A 16,225-nucleotide genomic window follows, 5' to 3' on the forward strand; every position below is an offset into this window, starting at 1 on the left:
ATGATACAACTTCCAAGCTTCAAAGTCCAATGACAGCCAGCAAAAAAAGGAGACAGCAAGACCGATGAATACATGTATTAAAAAAAAAAAAATACACGGGCATGTATAGCCTTTCAGTCCTCCAGAGCATAAACGGTGGTGCTATCACCGGCATACGCCGTTTCTGTGATCTTTGTGACTGGCACGTTAAACATTACCTGTTACAGGACAAGTGCCTAGCCACTGAGCAGTAATCTACACTTTGATGTCAGCTCTGCTCTGCAAACAAACGCCCTCTTCCCAGCTTTGCACGACAAGCCTCACCTCTCCTCTTTAAAAATAACTCCAGCTACTGACATTCACCCACCCAGAAACTGTTGGCAGGGAGGAAATAAGAGGAGGAACATTCTGTTTCTATGATTACAAATTACAGAAACACTGTGGAATACCACACCTGGAATCTGGGTTTGGTTGCTGAGCCGGCTCTTGACAGACAGGGAAACCATACTATAGGACCCAGGAGAAGCCTAGCTTTCATTGGCTAAGTCACATAGTTTGGGTGTGGCACATTACTCAACGCCCTGCAACCTGCCTCAGGAACTGCCTCCAAAAAAATAAAAACCTAGGTTGTCCTCATATCTAATTTCAAAGCCCAAACCATCCATTTACAAGCGAATGCTTTCCATTTACATGAACTGCTACACAGACACTGACTACAGTATATTCTATGCTACAGTCGGCTGCATTTCAGAGACACGTACTTGGTGAGCAGAATTAGCATGAGCTTTCGTCCACCTCTACTCTTCCTAAGAAAACCCTTTACGGGGTTGAACTTGTGATGATCCCACGTGAACTCTTGACCTTCACTTTGTTAGGGTTCTCAGGCAAGAGAACAGCCTCCTCGCTTGCCAACACGTCTGTCCACTTACACGTGCTGGCAACTCCATGTCTACGGTGTGAGCCTCAGAGCCTCCCTGAAGCCTCACCTCCTTCCCTAACAGCCGGCCAAGATAAGTAGGGATAGAAGACAAGCTGCACTTGAAGAAAGGCCACTGCTCCTTTCCCATGTTGAGAAGCTCATTCTCAGAGGGAAAAAAGGCAGGATGTTATGGCAAAGTGGGAGGGAATGATAAGGAGAGAAAGATGAAGGAACTAAATTTAATGGTTTGCATTCGTCAAGAGTGAAGGGATTTAGGGAAAAGGCAAGGAAATATATACCAAGAGAAGAGCAATACTGGTTGCTAGGAAACTCAGGCACATTTTTTTAAAAAAGCTTTGTAAAGTCTTTATTCTAGTGTACTATCAGTAAAAGGCAGTGTGAGCTAACCAGGGGAAAGCTCAAATCCATGATTCATTTTAAATAGGAGGTCAAAGATTAAAGGAATGTATAAGTCAAAAGTTAAATAGCTCAATTAAAGGCATTTTATATGATCCTATGTGGGGGGAAAAAAGGGAAATAACGTTTTGGCAAAATTACAGGGGGAGCAAAAGTGGCCATTTTGTTGGTAAGCTCACATAATTTCTAGAAATCATACTATTTGTATACTAAATGATTCAAATTCATGGTTCTACGACTGACCCTCAGACAAGCAGACAAGAGTAAGTGGTTTGGTATACCAGTACCCCAAATCCTATGCGATGCAAATCTCATACCCAACAAGGAAAAATAATCCATGAGAAGTCTTCCCACAAATTCAATTTGGTTCTGAAAATTTTAAATGTTATAAAACATTAAAACAAAGTTAAATTAAAAGTAAACTTATGTAACTGACAGCCAAAATTATTCTTCACATATTTTATAGAAACATAATCACATTCATTCAGTTGACAAATATGTACAGGCTGATAAATGTGTACATGCCTCAAAACCCATCCAAAGTATTAGGAAGGAACCACTTAAAATATAACATGACAACACTTGATTGGAGACAAAGAAAAAATACAATTAATAGGAATAAATTCTAATTTTAAATAAAGCCTGTACAGTAAAAAGCAGAATCTTTTAAACAATTTGATGATGCTCAGGTATAAAACAGACAAAGTTCATAACAAAATCACCCATGTCCTAGGCAGCAGGAACAGGTTGGACTGGAATCAGAATTGTAACCTAAATCATGCTTACTGGACTACAGCCCATTGGTAATTTATTTTATGCGATTTCAGAGAGTTGCCTAAGGGAAGATACAAAATTATAACATTTTCATGTCTGATGAAACATCAAGAAACCACACCCAGCTCAACATATTAGAAGGGAAGCATGTAGTCCTCATCTAATGGAATCATTTTTACTTGGAACTCACAAAGACAAAGTAAAAACAAAGGGCAAACCTGAAACAAATCTTATCTCACTGAACAGGTAGCCAGGACTCCAAGTTAGTTCTGTCAGCAACCAACTATGCGGCTTTGGAAATATTAACCTTTCTAGCCCCATTTTCCACATCTGTGATTAGTTTGTGGATTTGTAAGCCGTTACCAAGGGCACACACTTGTGTCTGCAAGGGCAGGGAAGCCCAGCCGCTCCTAGCCCAGCCCTCCACACAAATGTTTCATAGCCCAGCTTACATAAAATACTTCATGTCAAAAGCCTGCTCTAAACATCGGTAATTCCTACACCTTGAGGACCAAAGGTGGCTTCTTAAAAATAAGCCCCCCAAAACGCTGATCCCTGAAGATCTGATATAGCTCCTTTTAGGTTTAAGTTTTTCTCTGACTATGTATAAAAACAAACACTACATAAACAGAAATAGCAGGATGGCTGAAGATTTTCATATTCTCTCAAATCCCCTCTCCACCCTTTGGCCTTGAATCAATTATGAGGGCAGTCATGAACAGGTGTGGGGTGGAGGGCAGAAGGGTAAATTAGAGAGAGATTAATGAGTCAGGAACAGTACTTGCTATATAACAACTGAGGCAAGAGGAGGAAGCCACAGAAATTTACAGATTCCCAGAGTTATATTAGTCTACTGTAGTATCTCTACAGATTATCTACTGCTGCAGAGCAAGTTGTCCGAAAACTCAGCAGCTTAAAACAATAAACATTATGATTACACACAGTTTCTGAAGGTCAGGAATTTGGGAGTGGCCTAAACTTGATGGTTGTGGCTTGAGGGTCTGTTGGGTTGTAGACAGATGTCAGGTGGGGCTGCAGTCATCTGAACACTGACTGGAGGCTTGAAGAAGCTGCTCCTAAGGTGGCTGCCTCAGACAGCTGGCAAATCAGGGCTGGTTGTTGGCAGGAAGCCTCGGTTCTTTGTGGAAATGGAGATCTCCACAGGGCTGCTTGATAGAGTGAACCATCCAAGAGAAAACAAGATGGAAGTTGCAATGCCTCATAACCTAGCTTTCAAAGTCACACTCCATCACTGCCTCATGTCCTGCTGGTTACACAGGTCAGCCTTATTCATTGGAGGGAGGACTAAGCATATAAATAGAAAGGGGTGAGAATTATTGGGGACCATCTTAGGGACTAGAGACCATAGTTCACTTTCTGGCTCCAATGATTCATGTCCTCACGAACCCTTCCCAAGGTGCAGAAAACTCTCATCCCTTTATAAGGTGAGCTCACAACCTGGAATTGCATCATCTAAATCAGATCCAGGTACTCATGCGGTGCCTCAGGTATAGTTCCTTAAGTATAGCCCTTGAGCACAGTTCCTCTCAACTTAAATGCCAGTGAACTAATAAAACAAGTTACCTAACCTGCCCCCTACCCCCAACAGGTATAGGGTAACTCCAGTTCCAAGTGTGGAGAAATGAATGCCACTCAAATTCTGAAATCCTGCAAAGCATAGATTAGTGGGGTGAGCCACTCATTAGAATTCCAGGCCAGGAAATACTTCTTCATGCTTTTTTGCTTTACCCTCTGAACGCTTGGTTCACCTTGAATATCATTTTTCCATTTCTTTGAAAAGCAGCTTCTGTTTGCATCAGTGTTAGCTTTCTCAGTCGGCTTCCTCCCCATTAAAATTTGGGGAACTATAAGTCTCTTAGTTTCACAGTCCTCTCTCCCTTTCAGTTGAAGTTTAGGTGTTTCTGAAAATACAATTCTCTCAAAAATATCCTGTCTTCTGTGAATGGTATTGGACTTCTTTGGATACACCAAAAAGCCACACCCACAAATCCCTTCAAAAGAACACCTTTTCTATCTCGATCTGCAGAGATGACTGAGGGACACCACCCTTAAGCTTCTTAGAAGTCCCATTGCTGGTCTAGATAAATTTGTAAGGCAACACTTTGAATCTTTCTAAGATCTTAAAAGAATTTTACAGCCACACCCTCAGTTTCATCTTTTTTTTAATTTAAATCTTTATTGTTGAAAGTATTACATATGTCCCGTTTTTTCTCCCATTGACCCCTTATTGCCCTCGCCCACACCCTACCCGAGGCCTCCACCACCCGATTGTCTGTGCCCATGGGTTATGCATATATGCATACAAGTTCTTTGGTTGATCTCTTCCCACCCACCCATCCCTGCCTTCCCTCTGAGATTCCACATCAGCTTCATCTTTAGACCTTGTTTTCCAGGCAGAGCTCTGAATTTGATCTTTGCCAGAAAGCCATGTCTCAATTCTAGCATCAACTGACCAAGGAGGCTGATAATTCTCAAAACCAGCAATTCCTATGCCTGTCATGTTTATCATCCTAACCTTCACTCTCCTGCACTTTACTGTAATCAGCAGGAGGAGGCCAGACAGCACTTTGACATTCCACGTGGAAATCTTTTCAGATCACCTAGTTTATTAGGCACAATTTATAGGTAAAAGGGAATAAATATCAGGTGAGAATCATTGGGACCACTTTAGAAGCTGGCTACAATGCTTATACAATAAAGAATACACAACAGTCATTAATTTGTAGAAAATAAACTGTTTTAGAGATGTTGAGTTTCAGACATCCATACCGAGATGTCCAGCTAATAGTACTGGTACATTGGATTTAGAGCCCATGAAAAGTATCTGATCTTAAAATATGGTTTGGGGAATCAAAAACTCATTGGTAGTAGTTGAAATGAAGGATGTGAATGAGCCCTCTAAGGAAAAGCAAAGCTAGAGAAGGATGCACAGACACCAATATTTAAGAGGCAGTTAAAAAAAGAGGAAAGAAAGAAGAGAGGGAGAGGGAGAGGAGAGGGAGAGGGAGAGGGAGAGGGAGAGGGAGAGGGAGAGGGAGAGGGAGAGGGAGAGGGAGAGGGAAGAAAAGAAAAGAAAGAAAAGAAAAGAAAAGAAAAGAAAAGAGAAGAGAAGAGAAGAGAAGAGAAGAGAAGAGAAGAGAAGAGAAGAGGAGAGAAGAGAAGAGAAGAAAAAAGAAAAGAAAAGAGAAAGAAAGGAAGGAAGGAAGGGAGGGAGGGAGGGAGGGAGGGAGGGAGGGAGGGAGGGAGGGAGGGAGAGAGAGAGAGAGAGAGAGAGAGAGAGAGAGAGAGAGAGAGAGAAAGAAAGAAAGAAAGAAAGAAAGAAAGAAAGAAAGAAAGAAAGAAAGAAAGAAAACATACCCAGCAACCAGAGGAATTAGAGAAAAAGCAGAAGTGAATAGGGTCATGGAAAACAAGGGAAAAGAGAGTTTCAAGATGGGAGAGTCAGATGCTACAAAGAGTTCCAACAAGGCAAGAATAAAAACAGTCCAAAGAATTTGACAATCTAATGCAAATCCTTAGGGAGCATGAACTTCAAGGGGTTAAGACGCGAATAAGTGACATTAAAGATTGGAGCAAGAATCACTCACAATGCAGAAGATCTCCTTCTTAATGCCATCCTAATAGTCTTGCCTCCCACTCAAGTTTCCCATCACTTCTCCAAAAGCTACCATCTCCCTCCGGTGCTAGAATGCTCCATTTCTAGGAGGAGAGGAAGTGGAGAGAGCACCACCCACTCTCATTCTCCTGACCCCAAATGTAGGAATATGTTCTACTTCCTCCCAGCATTTTCTAGTTTTAAACATGAACAAAATTATAATTTCTATGGAGTCTTAACTCCTATCTCCATTATAAATCTTGAAAAGAAAGTTGTGAGAAGGACAACATGAGGCCAACACAAATATTCTAACACTAGATTCATAGGTAACATAGGTGTCCAGAAACACTTCCCCTATCAGAGCCTTTCATTCCACTTTCCTTCCCAAAGCACTTATGCAGTAATGGATTCCCACATCGTCTAGGCAGGTTTCTTGCTCTTTTATCAGGAGTGGAAGTAGCTGAGAGTGTCAGGGGCCCAGAGTCGAATTAATCATATTTTCACAAGCTCTTATCGGTCAATATAAAGGTTCTCTCTCTTTTTTAAATATTTTCTTCCTCACTCCATACCCTCATTCACTCTCACTTCTCTCCATGAAAAGATGCCTTCTCCCTAACTATATCCCCTAAAGAATCAAAGTGAGATGTTTGAACAAGTACATGCACAGGCATACCTTATCTCATTGCACTTTGCTTTATTGTACTTCAAACATGTTGCATTTTTTACAAATTGAAGGCAAGACCCTCCACAAACAAAAAGATCACAACTTACTTTATTGTGATGCTCTCATTATAGAAGTCTCTAACTGAACCCATATCTCTAAGGCATGCATATACATGCATATTGATAGCACTATCCACAATAGTCAAAAGGTAGAGGTAACAGCTAAGATGTCCATTAACAGATAAATGGATAAAGAGTGATATATCTATATAATGGGATATTATTCAGCCATAGAAAAGAATGCAATAATGATACATGCTACATCATGGATGACCCTCTAAAACATTATACTAAGCAAAATAAACGAAACACACAAAGGTCACATGGGATATAAAGATGAAGCTGATGTCGAATCTCAGAGGGATATCCATAATAGGTAAGTTCATAGAGACAGGATTCAGGTTGATGGTTGCCAGGGTTGGTGGGAACGGGGGAGGATAAAACGGGGAGAAACCATGTAATAGATAAGAAGTTTTACTTAGGAGTGATGGAAATGTTTAGTGGTTGAACACTATGAATGTTCTAAATGCCACCGAGTTATTCACCTTAAAATGGTTAAATTTATGTTATATGTTTCATCTCCATACATTATTTTTTAAAAGGTGCCTTCTCGCCCTAACCGGTTTGGCTCAGTGGATAGAGCGTTGGCCTGCGGACCGAAAGGTCCCAGGTTCAATTCCGGTCAAGGGCATGTACCTTGGTTGCGGGCACATCCCCAGTAGGAGGTGTGCAGGAGGCAGCTGATTGATATTTCTCTCTCATCGATGTTTCTAACTCTCTATCCCTCTCCCTTCCTCTCTGTAAAAAATCAATAAAATATATTTTTTAAAAATAAATAAATAAATAAAAGGTCCCTTCTCTAATGTTCTTAAAATGTAAATATCCTTTAAAGTGTGAATTTATGTATGTAATCTAATTTATATAAATAGCATTACAGTCTACATTTTTCTCTTCCACATTAAATCATTTTGTTACACGAAAGACTAAATCCTCATTAAAGTGTATACTACACCACCTGCGGCTCTTACTCAACCCAAGGTCACTTTCATTTTTACTAGAAGGAAGTGTGATGACTTCCAACAAACAAGGAACTCTCTACTTGTGAGATCAAACCAATGAGACCCACTTATGCAAAAGTTTCCTGCATGTACAGGTCAAGAGCTATCATAAACAAAAAATGGCTTCATTATGATCAAATCCTAACCAATTCTGAAAAACAGCAAAGCTGTGCTCAGGGCTGTGACCTGAGGGCCATGCAGGCAACACCTTAAACCGAAGCTGCCAGACCATCCCCAGGAAGTGCTCCCCGTCAACAAATCCCACGTTCTTCCTGCACCCACTTTGGCCTGTTATTCCCAGTGAGGTCCTATGTTCCATGCCCACTTCAGATGTTTTCAATTAAAAAAGGGAGTGCGTTATGCCCAGGTCCTCTGAATCTGAGCACAGACCAATTTATCCCAAGGCCAAGAGACTTGCTGACCTCAGTTCCTTTTCTATTTATGATAGGACACCAAAGCCCCTACCTCCTCTCCCTCTGGAATGGAAAGTGCCAAAAAGTTAGCAAGTATGTGCCAGCAATCAAGCGGTTGTCACCATTGTTCGAGGCAGAGAAACTGAACCAAGTTCATGCTTTAGAACAGCGGTTCTCAACCTGTGGGTCGCGACCCCTTTGGCGATCGAACGACCCTTTCACAGGGGTCGCCTAAGACCATCCTGCATATCAGATATTTACATTACAATTCATAACAGTAGCAACATTACAGTGAAGTAACAACGAAAATAATCTTATGGTTGGGTCACAACATGAGGAACTGTATTTAAAGGGCCAGAAGGTTGAGAACCACTGCTTTAGAATAACGGTCTGGTCAGCCATACCAGAATCACCAGAGGGAGCGTACAGAGTCAGCACTCAGGTGATGCTGATGCAAAAAGTGGAGAACAGCTACCCTGGCCTCTTGCTACACAACGTGTGGTCCACGCACCAGGAGCACTAGCATCACGAGAGAGCTGTTGGACATGCAGACTCTCCAGACTCATTTCCTCCTTGGGTGGAGGCGGAAGTTGGGAGGAGGAGCCCTGGGAGTAGAGCACAGAAAACACAAAAAGACTCTGAAGATCAGCCCCGATGAATCAGTGCTGACTGTACAACAATCTGAATGCGAAAAGCAGTCCAATGAGAACGAAGCCATCCAATGGATGCAGGGAAACTGGGAGAAATCTTTCCTGTTTTCTGCTCTGGATGCTGCCTTTATCATGGGTAGTTGGCACCTAATGAGCAAAGGAGCCACATTTGAACTGAGGAAGCCATTAGCGCTCTGGCCTCTGACCCTCGCAGTCTTGGGCACATTCAATGCTCTTGACTGCTGTCTACATGGTGTACCTTTTGATGGCCAAAGGCCTGAAGCAGTCAGTTTGCGACCAGACTTTTTACAATGGGCCTGACGGCTAATTCTGGGCTTGTGCATTTGGGCTAAGCAAAGCTCCCGAATTAGGAGATACAACAGTCATCATTCTGTGAAGCAGGAGCTGATCTTCCTGCACTGGTGCCACCACATCACTGTGCCCCTGTTCGCCTGGACTCCTGCAAGGACATGGTTGCCGGGTGGCTGTGTCATGACGCCATGATAGTCTCACTAGGCCTGCGAGCGATGGGTTTCCGAGTCCCCCGGAAGTTTGCCATGTTCATCACCTTGTTCCAGATCACCCAGATGCGAACAAGCTGAGTCACTAACTTCTACTGGGTACAGCATGACCACTGTCTCTCTCACTTTCAGAACATCTTCTGGTCCTCACTCCTGGGCCTCAGCTACCTTGTGCTCTCCGGCCAGATCTTTGAGGCCCACGTGGGCAACTGGGGAAAACCACGAAAAAGGGATAGTGTGGGAACTGAGGAGGAAGCCATAGCTCAGGGTCAGCAAGAAAAACAACAGACAGAAGAAAATGGCCCAAGGAATCACACATAGGGTGCAGCTGCAACAAAACAAAACAAAACATATGAGCAAACACAAAACCCAAGGCCGCTTAGGGATAATTAGGCTGATGTAACCCAGTAAGCCTATGACCTTTTTGGGGGTGAGGACTCACTGAGTGCACCTCTGTCTCAACGGACTGCTGCTGGAAGACCCCGTTCCCTCTTTACCTGTCAACTTTAGGGCAAATGAGAGCAAAAGTGAGCCAGATACAGAGAGAGGGAGGGAGACAGAAAACAGGCTATTGACACTGTAGGAAAAGTATGTACTAAGTGTTATATTTCTCTAAGAATGAAAGAAGTTTTCTTAAGAAACTGTGAGCACAAGCATACACAATCCTTTCTAATCTTTCTGACACTAAACTAGAGCCAACAGAATAGAAAAACATGGAAGAGGCACAAGGTGTATGTCTAGGGCATTAATGCTGTTGCAAAAATTAAAGCCTTTGAAAGGAAGGTTAGTACTTGTAGCCCCCATCAAAAAAGATGTCTTGATCACCTCTTACGAAAACAGATGTAAACAACTATATCTCAACTAAGAAAGGCTGGTGTTTTTCCCTTCGCAGCACGCCTCAGGCTAGTGACTGCGCCAAAACCAAACAGGCCAATATTTTTCCAAGGTTCTTGCTGGGAGGATGAAAACAATGCCGCTCAGTGCCGATGGGGGCAGCTCCATCGCAGAGCATCTCTGATAGGTAAACTGCAATTTCTACGCTTAACTGAGATGAGATATCCTTGCATCAGGTGCCCCAGAGTTTTGAACAAAAGAGTAAATACAGAACAGGAAAGATAAAACTCAACCAAACGGTCTGAAAATGGATTCTGTACTACATGTAGGTTCAGCCTAATCCCATTCTTGAGCTAGGAAAGGGGAAGTGAGTCAAAGATCAATAAAATGTATACCCCTCCCTATTTAACTTCACGCATACTAATAACATTCTACATGAACCCCTGTGGTACAGTCCAATTATATAGTTGATCTGAGAGAGAGAGAGAGAGAGAGAGAGAGAGAGAGAGAGAGAGAGAGAGAGGAAGGGAGACAGAGAGGAAGAGAGGACTAGAAGGAGAGTGTGAGGAGAGGAGGAAAGAGAGAGGGAGGGAGGAGAGAGAGGGAGGGAGGAGAGAGAGAGAGAGAGAGAGAGAGAGAGAGAGAGAGAGAGAGAGAGAGAGAGAGAACAATTTATTGGTGCACTTATTTATGCATTTATTGGTTGCTTCTTGTATGTGCCCTGACCAGAGATCGAAACCACAACCTTGGCACATCAGGAAGACACTCTAACCACCTGAGCTACCTGGCTGAGCCCATATTTTCTATATTTTTGTGAATTTCAAAAAGAAATCTTCAGGGCTCTTTCCTGATAACTGGGTGAAAACTGTTTCAGCATCATCTGTGTTTCTCCCTTAAGCAATGTAAGGTGTGTAAAGTGCTCTCTGCTGGTTAAGTAGAGATACTTCAACAAACACTTCATGGGAGTTTGGTTGGAACAATTAACAAAGTGTTCCCTATAAACTTACCTCCAAATTTTAAATGATATAAAATACACGTCATACTTTTGGTCAAATCAGAAGACATTCTTCCTGTTTCAAGCCGCTTCAGAAGTGTTTTAAAAGGGACTTTTTCTCTGGGACTCAGAAAAATCAATTTATTAAGAGCCACACTCTTTAAAATAAAAAGCTTGTTAATATATTATTGGAATATTTCAGTCCTTTACAAGCCAAATAAATGTGTAAACATTCCTAGTATTTCAAAGAGGCAATTATGTTAACTTGTTCAATGTGATATATTAGTATCTCAATTGGTTAAGTGGCTTAATGATTAGACAAACTAGTTGAAAAGACTGGGGACTACTACACTGCATAGATTATATACACGTAACTACACATGTATACACACACATGTGGAGATACACTGAACTTCCAAGCCCAATTAAATAGAAACACTTTTTCTGGCTAGCAGGAAAAGAAACTATTATTTATCTTTCTTTTTTAAAAAATATATCTTTATTGATTTCAGAGAGGAAGAGAGAGAGAAACATCAGTGATGAGAAAGAATCATTGATCGGCTGCATGCCCCCCACTAGGGATCGAGCCAGCAACCTGGACATGTGCCCTTGACCAAGATCGTACCCAGGACCCTTCAGTCCGCAGGCCGATGCTCTATCCACTGAGCCAAATCGGGTAGGGCTGTTTATCTTTCTTGCTTTATTTGAGAGTGGACCAAAAAAGGGACTTTCCCCAAATTTTTATTTTAGCTTTCATTATACTGTCATTCATGAGCCAGAGCTCTCTGTTCCTCTTTCAGAGAAGACAAAGGCTTTCTCAGCGTCTTGTTTATGTGTGGAACTTAAAAGAATAAAATTGTATCCCATTCTGTGTGAATGGTTTGAACAATGAACAAAGAATCCACACAGAAGCTGTTACATCTGTGTTAAATTATTGAGAACATCTATGATGGCTTGACATTGGTTCATAGATGTGAAACAATTGATGGAGAGAGTATTATTATTATTATTATTATTATTATTATTATTGCAAAAGCTGGCATGAGCTGAAAAGATAGGTCCTGCTATTGCAACTAATAGGTCATTAGGATACAACTAAAGTTATTTTGAGCTTTGAAAATACATGACACCGTGCAATAAGCTTTCTTTTCCTTATAACAGAAAATAGGCAGAATAATTAAAATGGAGGAAAGGTCACATAAAAAACAACGCAGACTATCCAGCCCCAGCCCAGACCTGCTGAATTAAAACCCATAATTCTAAGAAGATCCTCCAGGTGATTTGAGTCTCTGTACTCATAAGTTTTCTGGTAAAGAACAATATAAGAAAAATATTTCCAAATATAACTTAAAGCAGTGCTTCTCAGTGTGAACGTGAATCACCTAGGTGTTAGAGAGTTCCCATTAGGCCATCATCAGAAGTACTTGAATTTGGTTCTTAGGACACACTGAAGGTGATCACTCAAAATTAACAACTCCCTAGCAGCAGTGTAATAACTACAATACATCCAAATTTGCATTTTAATTACACAGTTTCCCATTAAGAAAGCACGGTAGTCACAATTTTGATTAGCTGACACTAGCTTTTTTACTCTTTTGGAGAATTCATCCTCTATTTTATGGCTTAGCTAATAAATGTAAGCTGTGAAGTAACACCTACATTTTATAACTATGTTATATAGGCCAACACTCAGAGATCTAACTTCAATAGCTATTTGTGAGAAAAATAAGCAGCTAGTACGTTTTTGGGGTTGGCTTGTTTGTTTGCTTTTGAAGGTTTTCCTTGGGTCCTTATTTCTCTACAAAGACACACTGAGCCTAAGGAGAGCAGTAAGCTTTTGTCACATGTGAAAACAGGAATAGGAACCAACCAGGAATGCTTAAAAGGAATTGCCAAGTGACACCCAGGAGATTATCCATGATAATTATGCCAGAAGCTTGGTGATTTGATTTTCCTCCAGCACTGCTAGGCAGACCAGGAGCAAAAACCAGACCAAGAGAGACAGAATTAAGATTGGCAAGATAGGGCAGCAAAGGAATGAGGGCTGAGGGTTCTGGTTAAATGCTAGCTATTCAAATGCTTAATCAACTCAGGTGACAATTAACTACACAGAAGCAATAACAGGCTTTGTCAAATTGCAGCATGAAATATGGCACAGTCTTGCATATTATTCAAATTAAACTTTATATCAAAAGTGAATTCTAAAACGTAGTCACGCTTTTAAAATATGCTGAAATCGATGCTTAAGAAATTCTGACTGAGCACAGACTGGTGGCTGCCAGAGGTGGAGGGGTGGGGGTGGGGAGAAAGGAATGGGAATAAAAGAGAAAAGAGTTCTGACCTCAAATTATTCATGTTTTATGTTCCAAAGTAAAACAAATAAATAATTGCTTAAAGAAATATGTCATAATCACACTAACAGGCATAGTTTATGAAGCAATAAAGCATGTCTAATGAAGAAAAACAACATAGTAAAACTAGCTCACTGAGAATTCGCTTTCCTTCATGCAGCGGCTCCCACCCCCCTTCAGAGAATCGCTTTTACAAGTGATGCATCTGGATCATCAGATTAAGCTTTTTCAGCCTCAGGGAATCCCTACTTTATGAGGCTGACTCACTTTTAGTCCTTTCTATGTCAAGAAGGTTCCGAAATTCCCTCACTGTGATTGTAAGACATTGTCCCCAAGTCTAGGTGATATGGAGGCTGAGAAATCCCAGTCTGCCCATCAGCAAGCTGGACACCCAGGAGAGCTGATGGTCTAGTTCCAGTCCTCATCCAGACCTTGAGAACCAGCAGAGTCGATGTAATGGTGTAAGTTTCCGTTCAAAAGCCAGCAGGCTCAAGACTCAAGAAGAGCTGGTGGTTCAGTTCAAATCTGGAAGCAAGAAAAGACCAATATCCCAGCTCATCCCCTCAGGCACAGTAGTTTCCTCTTACTCAAGGAGGGTCACCTTTTTGTTCTAGCCAGGCCCTCAACTAATAAGTTACAGCCCACCCACATGAGGGAGGGAAATCTGCTTTACTTAGTCTACCAGTTCAAATATTAACCCTCACTGACACACTCAAAGTGATGTTTGACAAAATATCTGGACACCCCGTGGCCCAGTCCAGTTGACACACAAAATTAATCATCACAACCACTGAAAGTGTTCTTTAACTGGCTCTCCTGTTTCTCTTCTTGATTTGCTTTAGTCTATTCTTCACACACCAACTAGTGATTCATTTACATTTTTTTTTTTTTTACATTTTAAATGCAATCTACTCACCAAAGTCCATGAAGCCTTACGAAACCTTGAGGACTACCTCTCCACCTCACTCTGTTTCAGACCCACAGTTCTCCTCGCTGGCCCAACTTCATCCTGCCTTGATACCCCTTCTCTTCCTTCTGACTGGAAAACTCCCACCCATTCCCATATCTTCCCACTCCCTCACTTCATTCACACCCTGATAAATGTCAACTCCAGAAATGAGATGTCCCTGAGCACCTTCTCTAAACTACTTATCATACATGCACTCAATCAATCTCTACCCATTGACTTATTTTTTCAGTGTAATTATTGGTAATGACAGGTATTACATATTGCTCACTGTAGTGATTGACATCTACCAGATTATTATTGACTTATTGACTGTGCTCCATTAGAGAGGAACTTTCTCTGCCTTATTTATGGGCATGTCCCAAATTCCTAGAACAGTACCTGGCATACAGTCAGTGTTCAATAAACACTTTTAGGAAGGGAGAGATAGTCATGGGCCTAAAAACCATCAAGTAACCAAGGTCCTCATACCAGTCTTACACTGAGTTCTACTTCTTATTACCTCATTTGCTTTTTCCTTTCTAATTTCTACATAACAAAAAGGTGCCTAAAGAGAAATGTTCCAAATGTTTTTGTATCTGCATAAAACCAGATATAATCCTATGTACGATATACTCCTATTCTGAATCATTTTTTTAAAAAAAATACTCCACAAGTTAATTATAGTGCTGCTTTAAGAATTCTAATTCATTAATGTTTAAAAACAAGATTGCCCTCAAGGCTGAAAGTTGGCATATAAATGTTCATCTTAGATTTAAAAACAAGTAAATTTTGGCACTCTAGGGAAGAGCTCTACACTTGTGTCAATGCCATGACTAAGAGATTGTGGCTGGAAATAAAACAGGAGTTTCCTGATCTACTGTGCTGCGTCATTATGTAGGCATTAGAAACAACTTCAAAGCTGGCATTAAGCTTTTAAGTTTACACCCTTGGCGATACTTATCTGTAATTGGGAGTTGGAGAGAAGGAGAGAGACAAGGAGACTCGGGAAGAAATCTCCTAAAAATGCTTTATAAATAACTTCACCATTAGTGACTTATTTATATGCCATTATGTGGAGGTGTTAGACATTTGGATATTTAACATCTAATATTGGTTACTTTGAAGACAGCCAATGCACACTCCCCATTCCATCTATTTTCTCAGACTTACTAGTAATTATTGGATAACACCAAACTATTTCAAAATACAGGTGGTAATCCACAGAAATTTCAGTAAAATATACATTAGAAAAAAGATTATTAAAATACAACCATGGAAAATGTCATTTGCATAGTGTAGAGTGGCCTTATTTTTAGTAAATGCCTAATTTATAAATATAATTTCTTGCACAAGTGTAAACAACACATTAATAATGGCAATACTATAGGACTCTCCTATATCTTAATTAAGAAGAAAAAGTACTCCCTGTTTATTGTTACTGGTGTTTTCTTTATAAAGAAAATAATGAAACTGACATAAGAGTGGTTTACATTTTAGTGTTTGAGGCATAATTACATAAGTTGTCACAACGGTTTAGCCTTCCTTTGAAATACAAACATTTCTTTAGCACAGTTTTAATCATGAAACTACAATTGAGCAGTTGTAATCTAGTTTATTGATATCGTTTAACCTTTACTATCTCCATTAGAAAATAGAAGAAAAGGAAACAAACCATCTTTTAATTCAACAAAATACCAAGATCTGATCCAACACATATAAATCGTCCCAATACAGTGATATGTATGAAATGAATAAGCGTTAAAGAGAATGGTAATTTATAGAAACAACTAGCTTTCATTCTGTATCAGTTGTGAGGAAGTCAAGAACATGAAAACTAAGTCAGAGCTGAGGCAGAGCAGTGCGATGAGAGGGGGCCTCCAGGTCTGTTCCCCATCCATTCGGAGATGGGGATCATGGCAGCCAGAATCAGCTCTGTATGGACGCTGCTCTTGCGGGCTACGCAATCAAACAGGCAAGGATGAATGGATCAAAAAGAATTTGCTTGGTGAAAGCCCTTCCCAAATTTG

At 40.8% G+C, this 16,225-nt stretch overlaps 1 protein-coding gene and 1 pseudogene across 8 annotated transcripts in view; one reads left to right on the forward strand and one right to left on the reverse strand.

Moving 5' to 3' along the window:
* Positions 1–16,225, reverse strand: part of LMO7 (LIM domain 7) — a gene marked incomplete at its 5' end in the record, with an annotated part of 216,571 nt that overhangs the window by 98,263 nt on the left and 102,083 nt on the right. Inside the window, one exon of one of the 7 annotated variants that reach the window (XM_081084185.1) lies at positions 434–517. The exons of the other annotated variants lie outside the window; for them this stretch is intronic. Coding sequence (XP_080940311.1) covers positions 434–517 — 84 coding nt within the window. Of the gene's footprint in view, positions 1–433; positions 518–16,225 lie in introns of those variants that run through there. 7 annotated transcript variants of the gene reach the window in all.
* Positions 8,445–9,391, forward strand: LOC308511666 (very long chain fatty acid elongase 6-like; annotated as a pseudogene). The gene has a single exon. The product of its transcript is annotated as a very long chain fatty acid elongase 6-like (transcript).

The sequence above is a fragment of the Myotis nattereri genome, assembly GCF_964212035.1.
Source record: "Myotis nattereri genome assembly, chromosome: 2".
NCBI lineage: Eukaryota > Metazoa > Chordata > Mammalia > Chiroptera > Vespertilionidae > Myotis > Myotis nattereri.